The sequence below is a fragment of the Meleagris gallopavo genome, chromosome 2, assembly GCF_905368555.1.
Source record: "Meleagris gallopavo chromosome 2, MGAL_WU_HG_1.1, whole genome shotgun sequence".
In the NCBI taxonomy this organism is placed as follows: domain Eukaryota; kingdom Metazoa; phylum Chordata; class Aves; order Galliformes; family Phasianidae; genus Meleagris; species Meleagris gallopavo.
Window position 1 is genome coordinate 104,201,296 of NC_139405.1, and position 13,232 is coordinate 104,214,527.

The window sequence follows — 13,232 nt, forward strand, 5'->3', positions numbered from 1 at the left end:
CTTGTATTCATCTCCTGTAGCTCCAACCCAGCACTTCTCTGCCTGTGTGTGTGCAGCCACCCCATCCTCACCCCCATCCCCATCCCCATCCCCATCCCCATCCCCATCCCCAACCTCATCCCCATCTCCATTGCCATCCCCATCTCCATTGCCATCCCCATCTCCATCGCCATCTCCATCTCCATGCCCATCCCCCCATCCCCATCCTCATCTCCACTCCATCCTATCCTCATCTCCACCCCATCCTATCCTCATCCCCACCCCCATCCCCATCCATCCTCATCCCCACCCTATCTTATCCCCATCCCCATCCCTAACCCCCATCCCCATCCCTAACCCCATCCCCTTCCCCATCCCATCCCCATCTCTATGCCCATCCCATCCCCATGCTCATCCCCATCCAATCCCCATCCCCAACCCCATCACCATCCATGCCCCAGAGGAGACGGCGATCATTTGTAGAAAGGAACAGCATGGTTGAAGACAGGCATCGCATTTGGATTTTTGGGGTTGCACACAGTAATCCTCGGGGCTCCCTTCCAGCTCGAGATGTTCCATGTTTCTCAGATTTTGACTGATTTTGGCTGGCTGCAAATGGTTGCATGGGCATCGCATGTTCAGGGAGAAGCAAAGGAGAAGGAAGGAGCCTGCAGCAGGGGGCACACGCAGTGCCACGGGGCTCTGCCATACACAGGCAGAGCTCCTACAAGACAAACATATTAAATACTCGGGGTGATGGGCATCATGTGGATGAGGACTTGCACAGCAGGCTGCAGCCCTCAACCCCACCCAGCACCCAGCTTGCTTTGCAAGTGCTGTCTGCAAAAGGATTCCTTGAAAGCAATACAGCATGAGTGCAAAGCAGCATCCTACCAGCAAGCGAGGCTGTGGTGGGAGCAGAGGCAGAGCTCAGCCCGTGTCCTATGGCTGGGCAGCAGCAGCACGGGTGGCCGAGCGCTGCAGGCGGAGGCTCAGCTCATCCTGGAGGCGCTGGGAGGAGGCGTCGAGGACGTGGGCAAGGTGGGAAGTGAGATTCAGCACGTGGGCCACCAGACGGATGTCCTTGCGCAGCCTGTGGGTTCAGGGCAGGGACATGGGTGGGTGTCAATGGCGTGAGGTGGCTGAGCCTCCAAATCCTATGGGTTTGGGCAAGGGATACGTGTCTGGATGTCAATGACACGGGGTGTGGTTTAGGGGCATGGTGGTGATGGGTTGGGCTTGATCTTGGAGGTCTTTTCCAACCTTGATGATTTTCCAACCTTCGTGATTCTCTCATTCTGTTTGGAAAGAATGTGGTGGCTGAGCCTCCAGACCCAGTGGGTGGATATCAGTGGCATGGGACACGGTCAGAGGGCATGGTGGGGATGGGTTGGGGTTGGACTTGGTGATCTTAGAGATCTTTTGCAACCTAAGTGATTCTACGAGTCTATGTCAATGGCAGGGGATGGGGGAGCTCCAAATGTTATGGGTTCAAGGCAGGGACACATGCATGGCATGAGATGATTGAGGCAACAACCCCTGAGGGTTCAGGCAAGGGATACATATCCGGATATCAGCGGCATGAGACATGGTGGGGATGGATCAGTGGTTGAACTTGATGACCTTGGAGGTCTTTTGAACCACCAAAGTGATTCTACGGTTCTGTATCAATGGTGTGGGGTGATGGGGCCTCCATAGCCCACCTGAGACCCACCAACCAACCATGTGCTCACCAACAGCACTGAGCATCCTTAGGGCCATGCAGAGCAGCACTCTGGCCTGGTTGCCTGTGACGCCCACCTGTGGAGTTTGGGGTGATGCTTCCTCCTACCCCCATCACCTCCAGGGAGCATCCCCCCTGCCTCCCCCATACCAGAGACCTCCAGATTTCAGCAGAACTCCCCAGGAACCATTCATTTCTCCATGCTCATAAGGACAGATGACTGTTTTGGGATTTGGGGTGCTGCTCACTTACTTCTCCCTCTTCTCCACCACCTGCGGGTGATCGCTCTGGGCCATGTGAGCCTCCAGCTCCCTGCGCACGTTGTCCAGGCTCTCCCCAAATTCCTGGTTGGCCCCACGGATTGCAGGCAGCGCCTCATTGATCACATCCTGGTACCGGGGTTGGGGTTCCTCCAGCACCGCCGCCGCCTCCACATCCTGCAGCGTGGCCCTGTTCTGCTGCAGGAGGCTCTGCAGGTGCTCCAGCTCCTCACGAGATGCAAGAGGGGATGGCACGCGGGGTGGACCGCAAGGATTTGGGGCATGAAAAGTGATGCCACAGCGCTCAGCGTCCCCAAGGGGGTCCTGCTGGGGGATGGCATGAGGGAGCAGGGCACACAGCCCCACCAGCAGGCAGCAGGCCCACGGGACCATGGTGTCCTATGGGGAAAGGTGGGCGTCAGCACCCCGCAGTGGGGCTGGGATGCTCTTGGGGTCCCTTCTGCATCCCACCAGGGACCCTCAGATTTCAGTTTGCATCAGCAAAATCCCTCAGGGACACTTCTTCTCCTATAAGGGCTGGCAAACTTTTTGGCTGCTGGGACTTAGGATCTGGGGGATGCTATGTGCCAAAATGCAAAGGGGGGAAAACTGAGGCACAAGGGGGCTGGAGCTGATCCTGCCCCTCCAACTCTCCTCCATGGAGGAGAGAGGGGCCGCGGTGGGGAGCAGCAGACAGCTCGGCTCTTCCAAAACCAACGCTGGAAACCACTGGAAACCGCTGGCAGCAGGGCTGGAGGGGCGGGGACCAGAGCAAAGCGCCCTGAAGCGTTGGGGAAGGACCGGAGATGCCATTCGGAGACCGCAGCGCCGTGGCACCCGGCCCTGCCATGAGCTGGCTGGGTCTCAGCACAGCGTCTGCTGGCACAGAGAGCCGGGCTCCATCCTGGCCAAAGCTAGCAAAACTCTTCTTTTCTTCTCCTTCCTCCCCAAAATGCTTTCGGATTTTTGCTTTGGGGAACTCTCTGCCTGTCAGGGGTCCGGGCTGTGTCAGAAGCTGGGTAAGGAGCTTTTATCCGGGTGGGGCACGGGTGGGTGGGGGACACTGAGCAAAGCAACTGGATGCCCATAGCTGGGAAAAGCACAGCTCACGGGGGCTCAGATCCCACCCAGAGCAACTCTTCCCCCCAGCCCAAAGAAATTCCCACCCCCAAACAGTGAATAGCCCCTGACCCCCATGCACTTTGTTTGCAACACTGCAATAAGCCCCCCTTCCCGACCCACTCTGCAACCCCCCCTTTTTCCAGCATTTCAACCCCACTGTTCATTTTGCAAGTGGGGAAACTGAGGCACCAGAGTGGCACTGCTCCCCTCCCACCCTCCATAGCCCCCATCCCACTCACTGCAAGGCGAGGCGATGGTCCTGCAATGGAATCTGTGCTCTGGAGGCTGGGCCAGCCCACGCACATGTGCACACGCATGTGCACACGCACACTGTGCTCAGCACTGAACGGGCCATGCTTTGAGGTCTGGGGTGGGATGTATGGGGTCGTGCAGCCCCCCGGACAGGGATCCGTGTGTATTACAAAGCTGGGAGGGGTACAGCTGTGAGCAACACGGCCAGACAGTGTGCATATGTGTGCACACATGTGCTAAGCGTGTGGATGTGCTCAGAGTGCACGCGTGTGCCTGGTGGGGCATATGGGTGCTCAGCTTGCACGTTTCTGTGCATGCTTGTGTGAATGTGTCTGCAAGCTTGTGCATGCAGATGTGCATGTTTGTGTGTGTGTGCACATGCATGCAGGTGCGCAGGTGTGTATGCGTGTATGTGCAGGTGTGTATGCACGTATGTATGGGTGCATACGTGTGTAAACCCGAGGGGTGCAGCAGGAGCCGAGATGGCTGCAGGACCTCCTTGTTGATGCCCCACAAAATGTAACGTAGGGCAAAACCCAACACATTTGGGCACTCGTGAGGACCTGGGAGACCTCTACACCAAAACCATAGGGTACCAGGGGTTCCACAGCCCCAGGAGAGCAGTGATGGGGCCGAGGAGCGTTCCCCTGTCGGGATGTCCCTCGGAAGGACACCTGTGGGTGAGAGTCCCTGTGCTGAGTGCCGGAGGGAGCGGACCGGCGGCGCTAGGACCTGCGCGGCGCTGCTGAGAGGGGGCGTGGTCGCGGGGCAGGGGGCGTGACCTAAGACGTCAAGGGGCGTGGTTATGGGAAGGAGGCGGGGCGGAGGGCGCGGCCTTTAGGCGGCTGAGTGGAGGTTACGGGTTCGAGACCGGGCGGTGGCGGCAGTCATGGCGCGGCGCTTTGCGTTGTTCGATTTGGGCGGAGTGCTCTTCGGGCCCGGCCTGCAGCACTTTCTGAGCTCCTGCGAGCGGAGCTACGCCTTGCCCAGGTACGGCTCGGCACCGCTCTGTGGGTTCCGGCTCGGAATCCTAAGAGTCGCCCGCCCGCTTGATAGCGGAGCGCCTCTCATCCAGAGACACGTGGAGATAAAGCGGCGATTTGTGTGTGCGGTCGCCGCCCGCGCGGAGTGTGGGGGACTCAGCGATAAACCCGACGGGACGGCCGGGCGAGGGGGTGGAGTGCAGGATGGGGGTTAACCCCCCCAAAATTGGAGATTTCTATAGAGGACGTTCTATAGAGGTGGAGAAGAGCGCCTGATGGGTGCTGGAGGGGAAATAAATATAGTTTTGTTCATGAAGAGCCCCAAACACCCCAACTTGGAGGGGGGAAGCCATCAGCCCTTCCCTTATGCCTCCAACGGGGCTGCGCTGCCTGAGACCCGACATAAGTCATTGCAACCCCTGAAGTGCTCCGTGCCAGCCTTCAGACTGCCCGAACTGGGGTGTTTCACCCCATTCTGATCCCAGAGACCTTTGGGAACCCTTTGCCCTATTTGATTTTGGGTACTTCACAACGCCATCAGCTCCTGAGGGTGACCAGAACAGGTCGGGGCTGTTTGCACCACCTGACGTGTCCGGGGTTGGGGGGGGGAGGGAGGGCAATGGGATTTCAGCACAGCGATGCATTTCGGTGCGATTTGCAGAGCTGAAGCAACGAGTTAAGCAATACAAATGCAGCGGAGCAGATGGAGCAATAAATTCCTCCATTATCAGCCGATGAAACATTTCATCCTTCACCTCATTACGAAAAAAAATCGGTGACGCCGATCTCGCTGGCATGGGGAAATCGACCCGAAGGAGTTCTGTCCCGGAGCCAGCGCTGTGATTTTATTTTATTGCTGCCTCCGAAGGCCCTTCGTGAGCTCCTGATAGGGGCAATTATTTTCCTGAGCTGCAGCTTTGCACAATTCCTCGCTCTCGGCTGTTTTCTCTTCTCCTTGGCCGATCGGCCCCGCGTCGTACCCGAGATGCGAAGTAATTGAGCTGCCAGCTGGAATGGATGGGCGGCCGCCTTGCGCCCCTATGATGGGGATGGAGGGGGTTGGTTCTCAGAGCCACCTCCATCTGATGCATCTCTGCCACCCCCCCCCGGTCTTGGGGTGCCCACTGTTCAGTCCTGGGGTGCCCCCTTCCAGGTTTTGGGGTGCTCTCCCCTTGGCTTTGTGATACTCCCCTTGGTAGTGGGGTGCCCCCCAGGCTTTGGGATGCCCCTTCTTGACTTTGGGATGCCCCTTCTTGGTTTTGGGATGCCCTCTTTTGGTTCAGGGAGTCGCCTCTTTGGGGACTTGGGGTACTCCCCCCAGTCTTTGAGGTTCCTCCTTTGGTTTTGGGTTGCCCCCGTGGTATTGAGGTACCGAACCTTTGGTTTTGGGGAGCATCCCCAGGCTTTGGGATGCCCCTCCTTGGTGTTGGAGTACCGACCCCTTGGTTTTGAGGAACCCCCTTTGGTTTTGAGGTGGCCCTTCAAGATTTGGGATTCCCCCCTCTAGGCTTTGGGGTATACCCCCCCTCCATTTGATTTGTGGGGTATCCCATTATTTGGTTTTGCAGTGTCTTCCCCTTGGTTTTGGGGTACCCCCAGGCATAGGGGTACCACCCCCAAGCTTTGGGGTTTACCCTTAGTTTTGGTTTTCACCTCCAGGTCTTGGAGTGCCCCCTGACTGCAGCACCCCCCTTTGTTCCTTTTGTAGGAATTTCTTGCGGGATGTCCTGTTTGCAGGTGGTTCTGACAGCCCCCACAACAAGGTGATGCGGGGCCAGATCACCCTGTCCCAGGTGAGTGGTGAGGACGGCGAGGGGTCCATCGGCTGCCCCTATATGGAATGGAAGGGCCGGGGGTCTTGAGTCGAACCCTTTGGTTTTGTGGGATGGAGCTGTTGAAAGTGAGGTGCAAGGCTGCGGGTACTGCCTCGCCACAAGGACCGTCTCTGATGGGATCTGTGGGTGTTTTCCAGCTCTTCTTGGAGGTGGACAAAGGTTGCAGGCAGCAGGCCTCCACTGCGGGCATCACGTTACCAACCACCTTTTCCATCGCCCACGTGTTTGAGGAGATGGCAGCCAAGGGCACCCTCAATGCCCCACTGCTGCGGGCTGCCAGCATGCTCCGGAGGAATGGTGGGTGCTGGGGAGCTGTGGGGTATCCCTGCTCATTCAGGATGGAAAAGACCTCTCAGATCCCCAAGTCCAACCTTAACCCACCCCACCAGGCCCACTGCACCTCAGTGCCACATCCCCACGGTTCTGGAACACCTCCGTGGATGGTGACCCCACCACCTCCCTGGGCAGCTGTGCCACTGCATCACTGCTCTTTATGAGAAGAAATGTTTCCTCATATCCAACCTGAACCTCCCCCGGTGCAAATTTGAGGCCATCACCTTTCAATCCTTGGGGACAGGAAAGGCTGCACCTTTGGGTGGTTGTGGTGCTCCTGGGGGGTGTTGGGGTGTGCTTGGTTTGTTACCAAGCAGAGCCTTGATGATCTTGGAGGTTTTCTTCAACCTCAGTGAATCTATGATTCTATTTAGGGACATGGCTTAGTGGGCATGGTGGGAATGGATCCATGATGTTCTTAGAGCTCTTCTCCAAGCTTGATGATTCTATGATTCTAGAAGTAGGCATGGTGGTAGTGGATTGCTAGATGGACTTGATGATCTTGATGGTCTTTTTCAACCTTAACAATTCTATGATTCTACTTAGGGACACAGTTTAGTGGGTATGTTGGGGATGGGTTGATGGTTGCACTTGATGACCATACTGCTCTTTTTTAACCTTTGTGACTCTATGATTCTGAGTGGGCATGGTGGTGATGGGTTGATGGTTGGACTTGATGATCTTGGAGGTCTTTTCCAACCTTAGTGACTCTACAATACAATACCCATGATTGCATCCAAACGGCTTTAAAATATCTTTGGGGAAGGAGACCCCTAGCCTCTCTGGGCAGCCTGTGTCGCAGTCACGAAGCTTTCCCTCATCTCTGCCTTTCCCCAGGGTTTAAGACCTGTGTCTTCACTAACAAGTGGGTGGATGACAGTGAGGGGCGGCTCTTCATCTCCTCTCTGCTGACCGTGCTGCAGCGGCACTTTGACCTGCTCATTGAATCATGCCGTGTGGGGCTGCACAAGCCAGACCCCCGCATCTACACCTACACCCTGGAGCTGCTGCAGGCACAGCCACAGGAGGTACGGGGTCACCATCGTCCCCTACAGCTTCCAAGATGCTGATGGTGATGGTGCCCAGAGAGGCTGTAGGGTCTCTTCCTTGGGGAGCTCCAAAGCCCCTGTCCATATTGCTAGGCACCCTACTGTGGGTGGGGAAGAGGGGGACCCAGGGGTGCCTCTAGCCCTAAGCACCCTTGGGATCTCTGGATGCTTTTGTCTGGGATCTGCTCCAGGTGATCTTTCTGGATGACATTGGGGAGAACTTGAAGCCAGCCCGAGAGATGGGAATGGCCACCATACTCGTCAGGGACACCGACACCGTCCTGAAGGAGCTGCAGGAGCTGTCAGGCGTGCAGGTATGTAGTGGTGCCATGGAGACACCTTGACCCCCACTGGTTCATCAGAGCCTATTGGGTTCTGCTCTATGGGGTCTGGGAAGAGGTTGGATCGCTATTCTCTGATATAGGATCAGCAGTATTAGGGTGGGGGCACAGCTTTGGGTGTCGAATGCTGATGGGAAGAGGAAGCAGGCACAGCTTCTCCATCCATGAGCAACCCATGGAGCATCATGCTGTGACCTTGCATCCACTGCTACAGTGCCTGCATGGCACTGCTGGGTGATTCTGGAAGCTCAGCACTAGCAGATGCTGTACTTCAGCTTGGGAGCTCTCCTTGCCCCGTAGCTTCTCCAGCAAGAAGAACCATTGCCGACTGCCTGTGGTCCAGCCACCATGAGCCATGGATATGTGCCTATCCGGGTAAGAGGGACAGCAAGTTGTGGTGGGGACAAATGTGCTACTGAGGGCACTGGGACATAGGCAAGGATTTGTCACCTGGCATCAGGCTGTGCTGGAGGGGCTGTGCTGCACAGTGCTCCCCATCCACCCTATGGCTAAATGCCATGCATGTGGCTCAGAAGCACCCAGGGGGCTCTGATGGTGCTGGGTGCTGAGGGTTCTCTGTCCCCACAGCCCGGTGTGCAGCTGCACTTCGTGGAGATGGGGCAAGGCCCTGCTATCTGCCTGTGCCACGGCTTCCCCGAGTCCTGGCTCTCCTGGCGCTACCAGGTAAGGGGACGGGGAAATGGGATGGCCGTGTTGGCGTGGTGACACACCAGGCATTGTGCCCTGCCGTGTGCCTACAAATGGGTTTTTGGAGGTTTCTGTGGTTTTCTGCTTTCCTTTTGGAGGTTTCCATGTTTTTTACTGCTTGCTTTCTCAGATTCCTGCCCTGGCTGATGCTGGCTTCCGTGTCATTGCTTTGGAGATGAAGGGCTACGGCGAGTCCACAGCACCGCCGGGTGAGCAGTACTCATCCTTCCCCATAGGACCAGAATGTAGCCGTGAGCATCCCAAGGTTTTTCCCATCCCTTTGCACTGGATAAAGGGCTCAGAGCATCGTGTCTGCTGTTGCTTGTTCCCAGCTGGGTGGTGTTTGGCACAGGACCCCTTCACCCTGGGGAGGCAGAGGGCCTGTTGTGATCCCTTTAGATAAATGGGAATGCTGCAATGATGGGAATTCTGTCTTTTGTGCAGAGATAGAAGAGTATTCTCAGGAGCAGATCTGTAAGGTGAGGAGCTGTGGTGCCAAATGGAGATGGGAGGGCTGGAGCTGGAGCTCTGGGTTTGGCTCCTGCATATGGGTGAGACCCATGGGGGGGACCTCAGCCTTTGCTTGACATTGGGATGTGGGACCCTCTGACCCAATCTTCTCCATTCTGCAGGACCTGACTGTTTTCCTGGACAAACTGGTAAGAGCCCCCCACCACCTGCCTTCATGTCTCTGCAGCTAGTTCTCTCCCTGTGTGCTGTGGATGTGAACTTCAGGACAGGGATGCTCATTCCTCCCAAGATCTATAGGGATATCCTTATAGGGTCTGTCAGCTCCTGTTCTGTGTTACCACCTCCAGTCTTTGGCTGAGTATGGGGATATGGTACCCACTTCCACGGGAGCATCATCCCATGGCAAACCCTTTGGAATCACAGCAGATCCTGGAGTACTCAACCTGGCAGCCCCCATCCCCTCTTTATAGGATTTCGGCTCCCACCCTCCTTTTGGGAAAGGGTTAAACCGCAGCACAGAGCCTCGCCAGCCTCAGCTTCCCCCCGTTGCCATCCTCAGGGAGCTCTTGCTGCTGGAAGGGAGTTTTAATTATATTTCTAAACATCAGCTAATTACAGACCGTCTGCTTCGTTGTTGCGAGCTGGTGTTTTAATTGGATTTGTTTGTAGGAGCCCACAGGGGTCAGTGAGGAGAAAGGAAATGTGGGGAGCAGAGCAGTGGGTGTAGGATCTGGCTGCCCTGCAGGGTGCTGCCAGCTCCTCCCAACCCTATATCCCACTGTCACCTGGGGGCTGATCCCCCTAGGTCCCCCCTGCAGGACCCCACGCTCTACCCTCTCCTCCATCCCCATCCCACTGGTAGCAAAAGGCCCCCCAAAAGAAAGAGAAAACTGCTGTTTTCTGATCTTTTTTAATGCTTTTTGGGGAAGGCAAAGCTGTCCATGCTCAGTGCTTAGGGTGCCAGTCTCTGCTTTGAGTGGGGGGGGGGGTCATTGGGCTCAATGGGGTGCTTACCTTGTGGTTGCACTCACTAGAGTGCTCTCGTTAGGAATATACTCGGTGGGATGCTCACCTTGGGTTTGTGTTCAGCAGAATGCCCTCCTTTGGGATGTAGTCACTGGGATACTGGCCATGGGATGAGCTCAATGGGATGCTCTCCAGGGAACACTCTCACTGGGATCCTCGCCATGGGGATGAGCTCAATGGAATGTTATCTTGGGAATGCACTCAATGGGATGCCCTCCTTGGGGATATGCTCAACAGGATGCTCTTTTTGGTGTTGAACTCAGTGGAATGTTCTCCATGGGGACGCACTCACAGTCCCCCTCCCTGTCCCTGTCCTGCAGGGTATCCCACAAGCCGTGTTCATCGGCCACGACTGGGGTGGTGCAGTGGTCTGGAACATGGCCCTCTTCTACCCCGAGAGAGTGAGGTGGGTTCATACCTCACTGCCCTTTTGGGGTCAGCGGCCATCCCTGCAGGGAGCGCCCCATTGCCTTTCATCCTGCGGGGGGTGCCTGGCTTTGCTCCCTCTGGTGACTATGCTCCCCGCATTGTCCTAGGGCTGTGGCCTCACTGAACACCCCATACCGACCAGCAGACCCCACGGTGGACATCGTGGAGAAGATGAAAAGCTTCCCTATGTTTGATTACCAGTTCTACTTCCAGGAGCCGGTAGGTCAGAAATGGGGGACCTGCCCATGTTGGGGTCTCTAATGTGCACGCTCTTTGCCTACCCCATGGCTGGACTCCCACTGCCATCCCAATGCCATGGGGCACCCAATATCACCCCACTGCCCCATCTTACACTGCAGGGCGTCGCAGAGGCTGAGCTGGAGAAAGACATTGGTCGTACCCTGAAAGCCCTTATCCGTTCCACCCGCCCAGAGGTAGGAGAGGAGCTGGGAAGAAAAAGGACAGAGCTGGGTGGGGGGAGCAGAAGAATTTGGGGATGGCTTTATACTGCCTACGGTGCTCTTCAGGCATGCTCCACCTGCGTCTGCTGCCCTTTCTGCCTGCAGCACAGCCTGCATTGAGCTGCCATCAGTAGGGACCAGAGTGAACGCATCTCTGTGAGCAGTGTGGGGCTCACAGCCTTGTAGAGTGATGAGACACTGCAAAGCTGTGCTTTGAGGAAGGGGGTGCATTGGGGAAGGGGGTGCATTGAGGAAGGGGATGCATTGAGGAAGGGGATGCATTGAGGAAGGGGTTGCATTGAGGAAGGGGTTGCACTGAGGAAGGGGTTGCATTGAGGAAGGGGATGCACTGAGGGAAGGGGAACATTGAGGGAAAAGTATGGTTTTTGCATCCTTTGGGGTGCAGCAATGCTTGGTGCTGACTCATGGCAAGGAGGGGCTCACAGCCCCACGTTGGCCATGGATGACACCCCAGCACTGTGCCATCTATTCAGGACCGCCTGCACTCAGTGCCCGGCCTGCTTGGTGTCCAGGAGCGAGGTATGGGGCTTCTTGGGGGCACAGCTCTGCAGTGGGACTGAGCTGGGGCATGGCCATGCTCCCATTGCCCTGCTTTGTGCTCTAGGGGGGCTGCTGGTCGGCTTCCCAGAGGACATTCCTGAGAGCCTCATCCTGCACGGTGCTGAGCTGCAGTACTACATCGAGCGCTTCCAGAGGTCTGGCTTCAGGTAGGAGCAGTGCTGTGCCCCTGTAGAGCCATGTCGTGGGCTGGGCAATGGAATTGGTGGAACTGAGCCCCAATTCCCCATTCCCTTTCCTCAGGGGTCCACTGAATTGGTACCGGAACATTAGACCCAACTGGCACTGGGCACTCTCAGCCAAGGACAGGAAGGTGGGCACTTCATAGAAGCAATGTATGGGGCCACCACAATTCAGATAAGTGTCAACCTATGTGTCCCCTGCAGATCCTCATGCCAGCACTGATGGTGACAGCGGGGAAGGATGTGGTGTTGCTCCCCAGCATGAGCAAGGGCATGGAGGAGTGGGTACGCACGGCCCCATCCCAAAGCCATTGGGGTGGAGATGCTTCTGTGGGAGCTCCAATGGGAATGGAGCTCTGGGGGTGGGAATTATGCTGGGATATGGGTTGGGGTGTGGGATGTGGGGAGTTACGGAGGGTTGCAGGGCGTTGTGGAGGGGGTAAGAGGAAGGATAAAAGGTGGGTAAAGAAGAGGAGAAATAAATGGGGAATAAGGGAGGAATAAGAAGGGGGTAATGAGGAATGGAGGAGAATAAGGGAAGAATAAATAAGGAATAAGGGAGGAATAAGGGGAGGATAAGGGAGGAATAAGGAAGGAGTAAGGGGGGAATAAGGGAAGAATAAAGGGAGAGTAATAAGGGAGGAATGGGGAGGACTAAAACAGGAATAAGGAAGGGATAAGAGGGAAATTAGAATGTAAATCAGGAGGGAATAATAATAAGGGGAAGGATAAGGACGGGAATAAGGGGAGGATGAGGGGAATATGGGAAGAACAGAGGGGGATGAGGAGAAAATAGGGAAATAAAGGGAGAAATAAGAAACAGGTAAGGGAAGGAAAAGGGGGAAATAAGGAGGGGATAAGGGGAATATGGGAAGAATAAGGGGGGATAAGGAGGGGATGGGGGGATAAGGGTAGGATAAGAAGGGCATCAGGAGGGGCCAAGTGGGGAAGGGGTGGCATTTCCTTCCTCAGCAGAGGCAGGAGGGGGTCTGCTCCTGGCCCAGCCCCCTCCTGCTTCCCCCCAAAGATCCCACAGCTGCGCCGGGGGCACCTGGAGGCGTGTGGCCATTGGACACAGATGGAGAGGTGAGGGCTGGGGAGGGGGACCCAGGGCTGGGCCCCCACTCTATGCCAACTCCAACCCTACTCTCTGCATCCCCCCAGGCCTGCGGCCCTGAACAAAATCCTGGTGGAGTGGTTGGAGGACCTTCCTCCGGATGGGGCCATGCTGAGGGTATCTCGGCTGTGAGCATCCCTGCAGCTCCATCCCAGGGCTCCCCTTGCCCTGGGGTTATGCTGGAAGGGGGGGATTTGGTAAGGAGGTCTGGATGCATTGATGCTGCTGCTGCTTCAGGAATTGCCTTCTGCCTTTGTAACACAGAGAAATAAAGCACCCGTGGTGTTCAGCCCCCCACTGCTTCTCCCGTGGGGTCTTCAGGACGTGGGTTGGTGCTGCATCCCTGCAGTGCCAGGGCTCATCCCATTCCTGTTTGCTGAGC

The 13,232-nt window shown here is 56.4% G+C and overlaps 2 protein-coding genes across 4 annotated transcripts; one reads left to right on the forward strand and one right to left on the reverse strand.

Moving 5' to 3' along the window:
• Positions 1–477: 477 nt before the first annotated feature.
• LOC116216363 (uncharacterized) lies at positions 478–3,405 on the reverse strand. 2 transcript variants are annotated; one of them, XM_031552644.2, is made up of 4 exons: positions 3,324–3,405; positions 1,955–2,361; positions 874–1,072; positions 478–703 (listed from the first exon to the last, which is right to left on the reverse strand). In XM_031552644.2, exons 1-3 carry the CDS (start codon positions 3,399–3,401, stop codon positions 922–924), a joined length of 636 nt encoding a protein of 211 aa, XP_031408504.2. In that variant the 5' UTR covers positions 3,402–3,405; the 3' UTR covers positions 478–703; positions 874–921. The 2 variants fall into 2 exon arrangements, with proteins under 2 accessions (XP_031408504.2, XP_031408503.2); XM_031552643.2 differs by having other exon boundaries at positions 478–1,072.
• A 730-nt stretch (positions 3,406–4,135) lies between these two features.
• On the forward strand, positions 4,136–13,147 carry EPHX2 (epoxide hydrolase 2). Of its 2 annotated transcripts, XM_010708042.4 has the most exons (19): positions 4,137–4,326; positions 6,028–6,112; positions 6,292–6,451; positions 7,325–7,515; positions 7,728–7,850; positions 8,178–8,252; positions 8,466–8,561; positions 8,716–8,794; positions 9,030–9,064; positions 9,218–9,244; positions 10,403–10,488; positions 10,619–10,730; positions 10,871–10,945; positions 11,467–11,512; positions 11,598–11,700; positions 11,795–11,864; positions 11,938–12,018; positions 12,761–12,819; positions 12,898–13,147. In XM_010708042.4, exons 1-19 carry the CDS (start codon positions 4,226–4,228, stop codon positions 12,980–12,982), a joined length of 1,689 nt encoding a protein of 562 aa, XP_010706344.2. In that variant the 5' UTR covers positions 4,137–4,225; the 3' UTR covers positions 12,983–13,147. The 2 variants fall into 2 exon arrangements, with proteins under 2 accessions (XP_085074334.1, XP_010706344.2); XM_085218208.1 differs by lacking the exons at positions 11,467–11,512; positions 11,938–12,018; positions 12,761–12,819; positions 12,898–13,147 and having other exon boundaries at positions 4,136–4,326; positions 11,795–11,840.
• The last annotated feature ends 85 nt before the right edge of the window (positions 13,148–13,232 follow it).

Bases quoted from the DNA above. Each gene is read 5' to 3' on its own strand.
- LOC116216363 (XM_031552644.2), bottom strand. From the start codon at position 3,401: ATGCGTGTGCACATGTGCGTGGGCTGGCCCAGCCTCCAGAGCACAGAT. The intron at 2,362-3,323 runs GTGAGTGGGATG...CTTTCCCCATAG, and splicing joins GACCATCGCCTCGCCTTGCA to GACACCATGGTCCCGTGGGC. The intron at 1,073-1,954 runs GTAAGTGAGCAG...CTGAACCCACAG, and splicing joins GTGGTGGAGAAGAGGGAGAA to GCTGCGCAAGGACATCCGTC.
- EPHX2 (XM_010708042.4), top strand. From the start codon at position 4,226: ATGGCGCGGCGCTTTGCGTTGTTCGATTTGGGCGGAGTGCTCTTCGGG. The intron at 8,562-8,715 runs GTAAGGGGACGG...TTGCTTTCTCAG, and splicing joins GGCTCTCCTGGCGCTACCAG to ATTCCTGCCCTGGCTGATGC. The intron at 11,513-11,597 runs GTATGGGGCTTC...TTTGTGCTCTAG, and splicing joins GCTTGGTGTCCAGGAGCGAG to GGGGGCTGCTGGTCGGCTTC.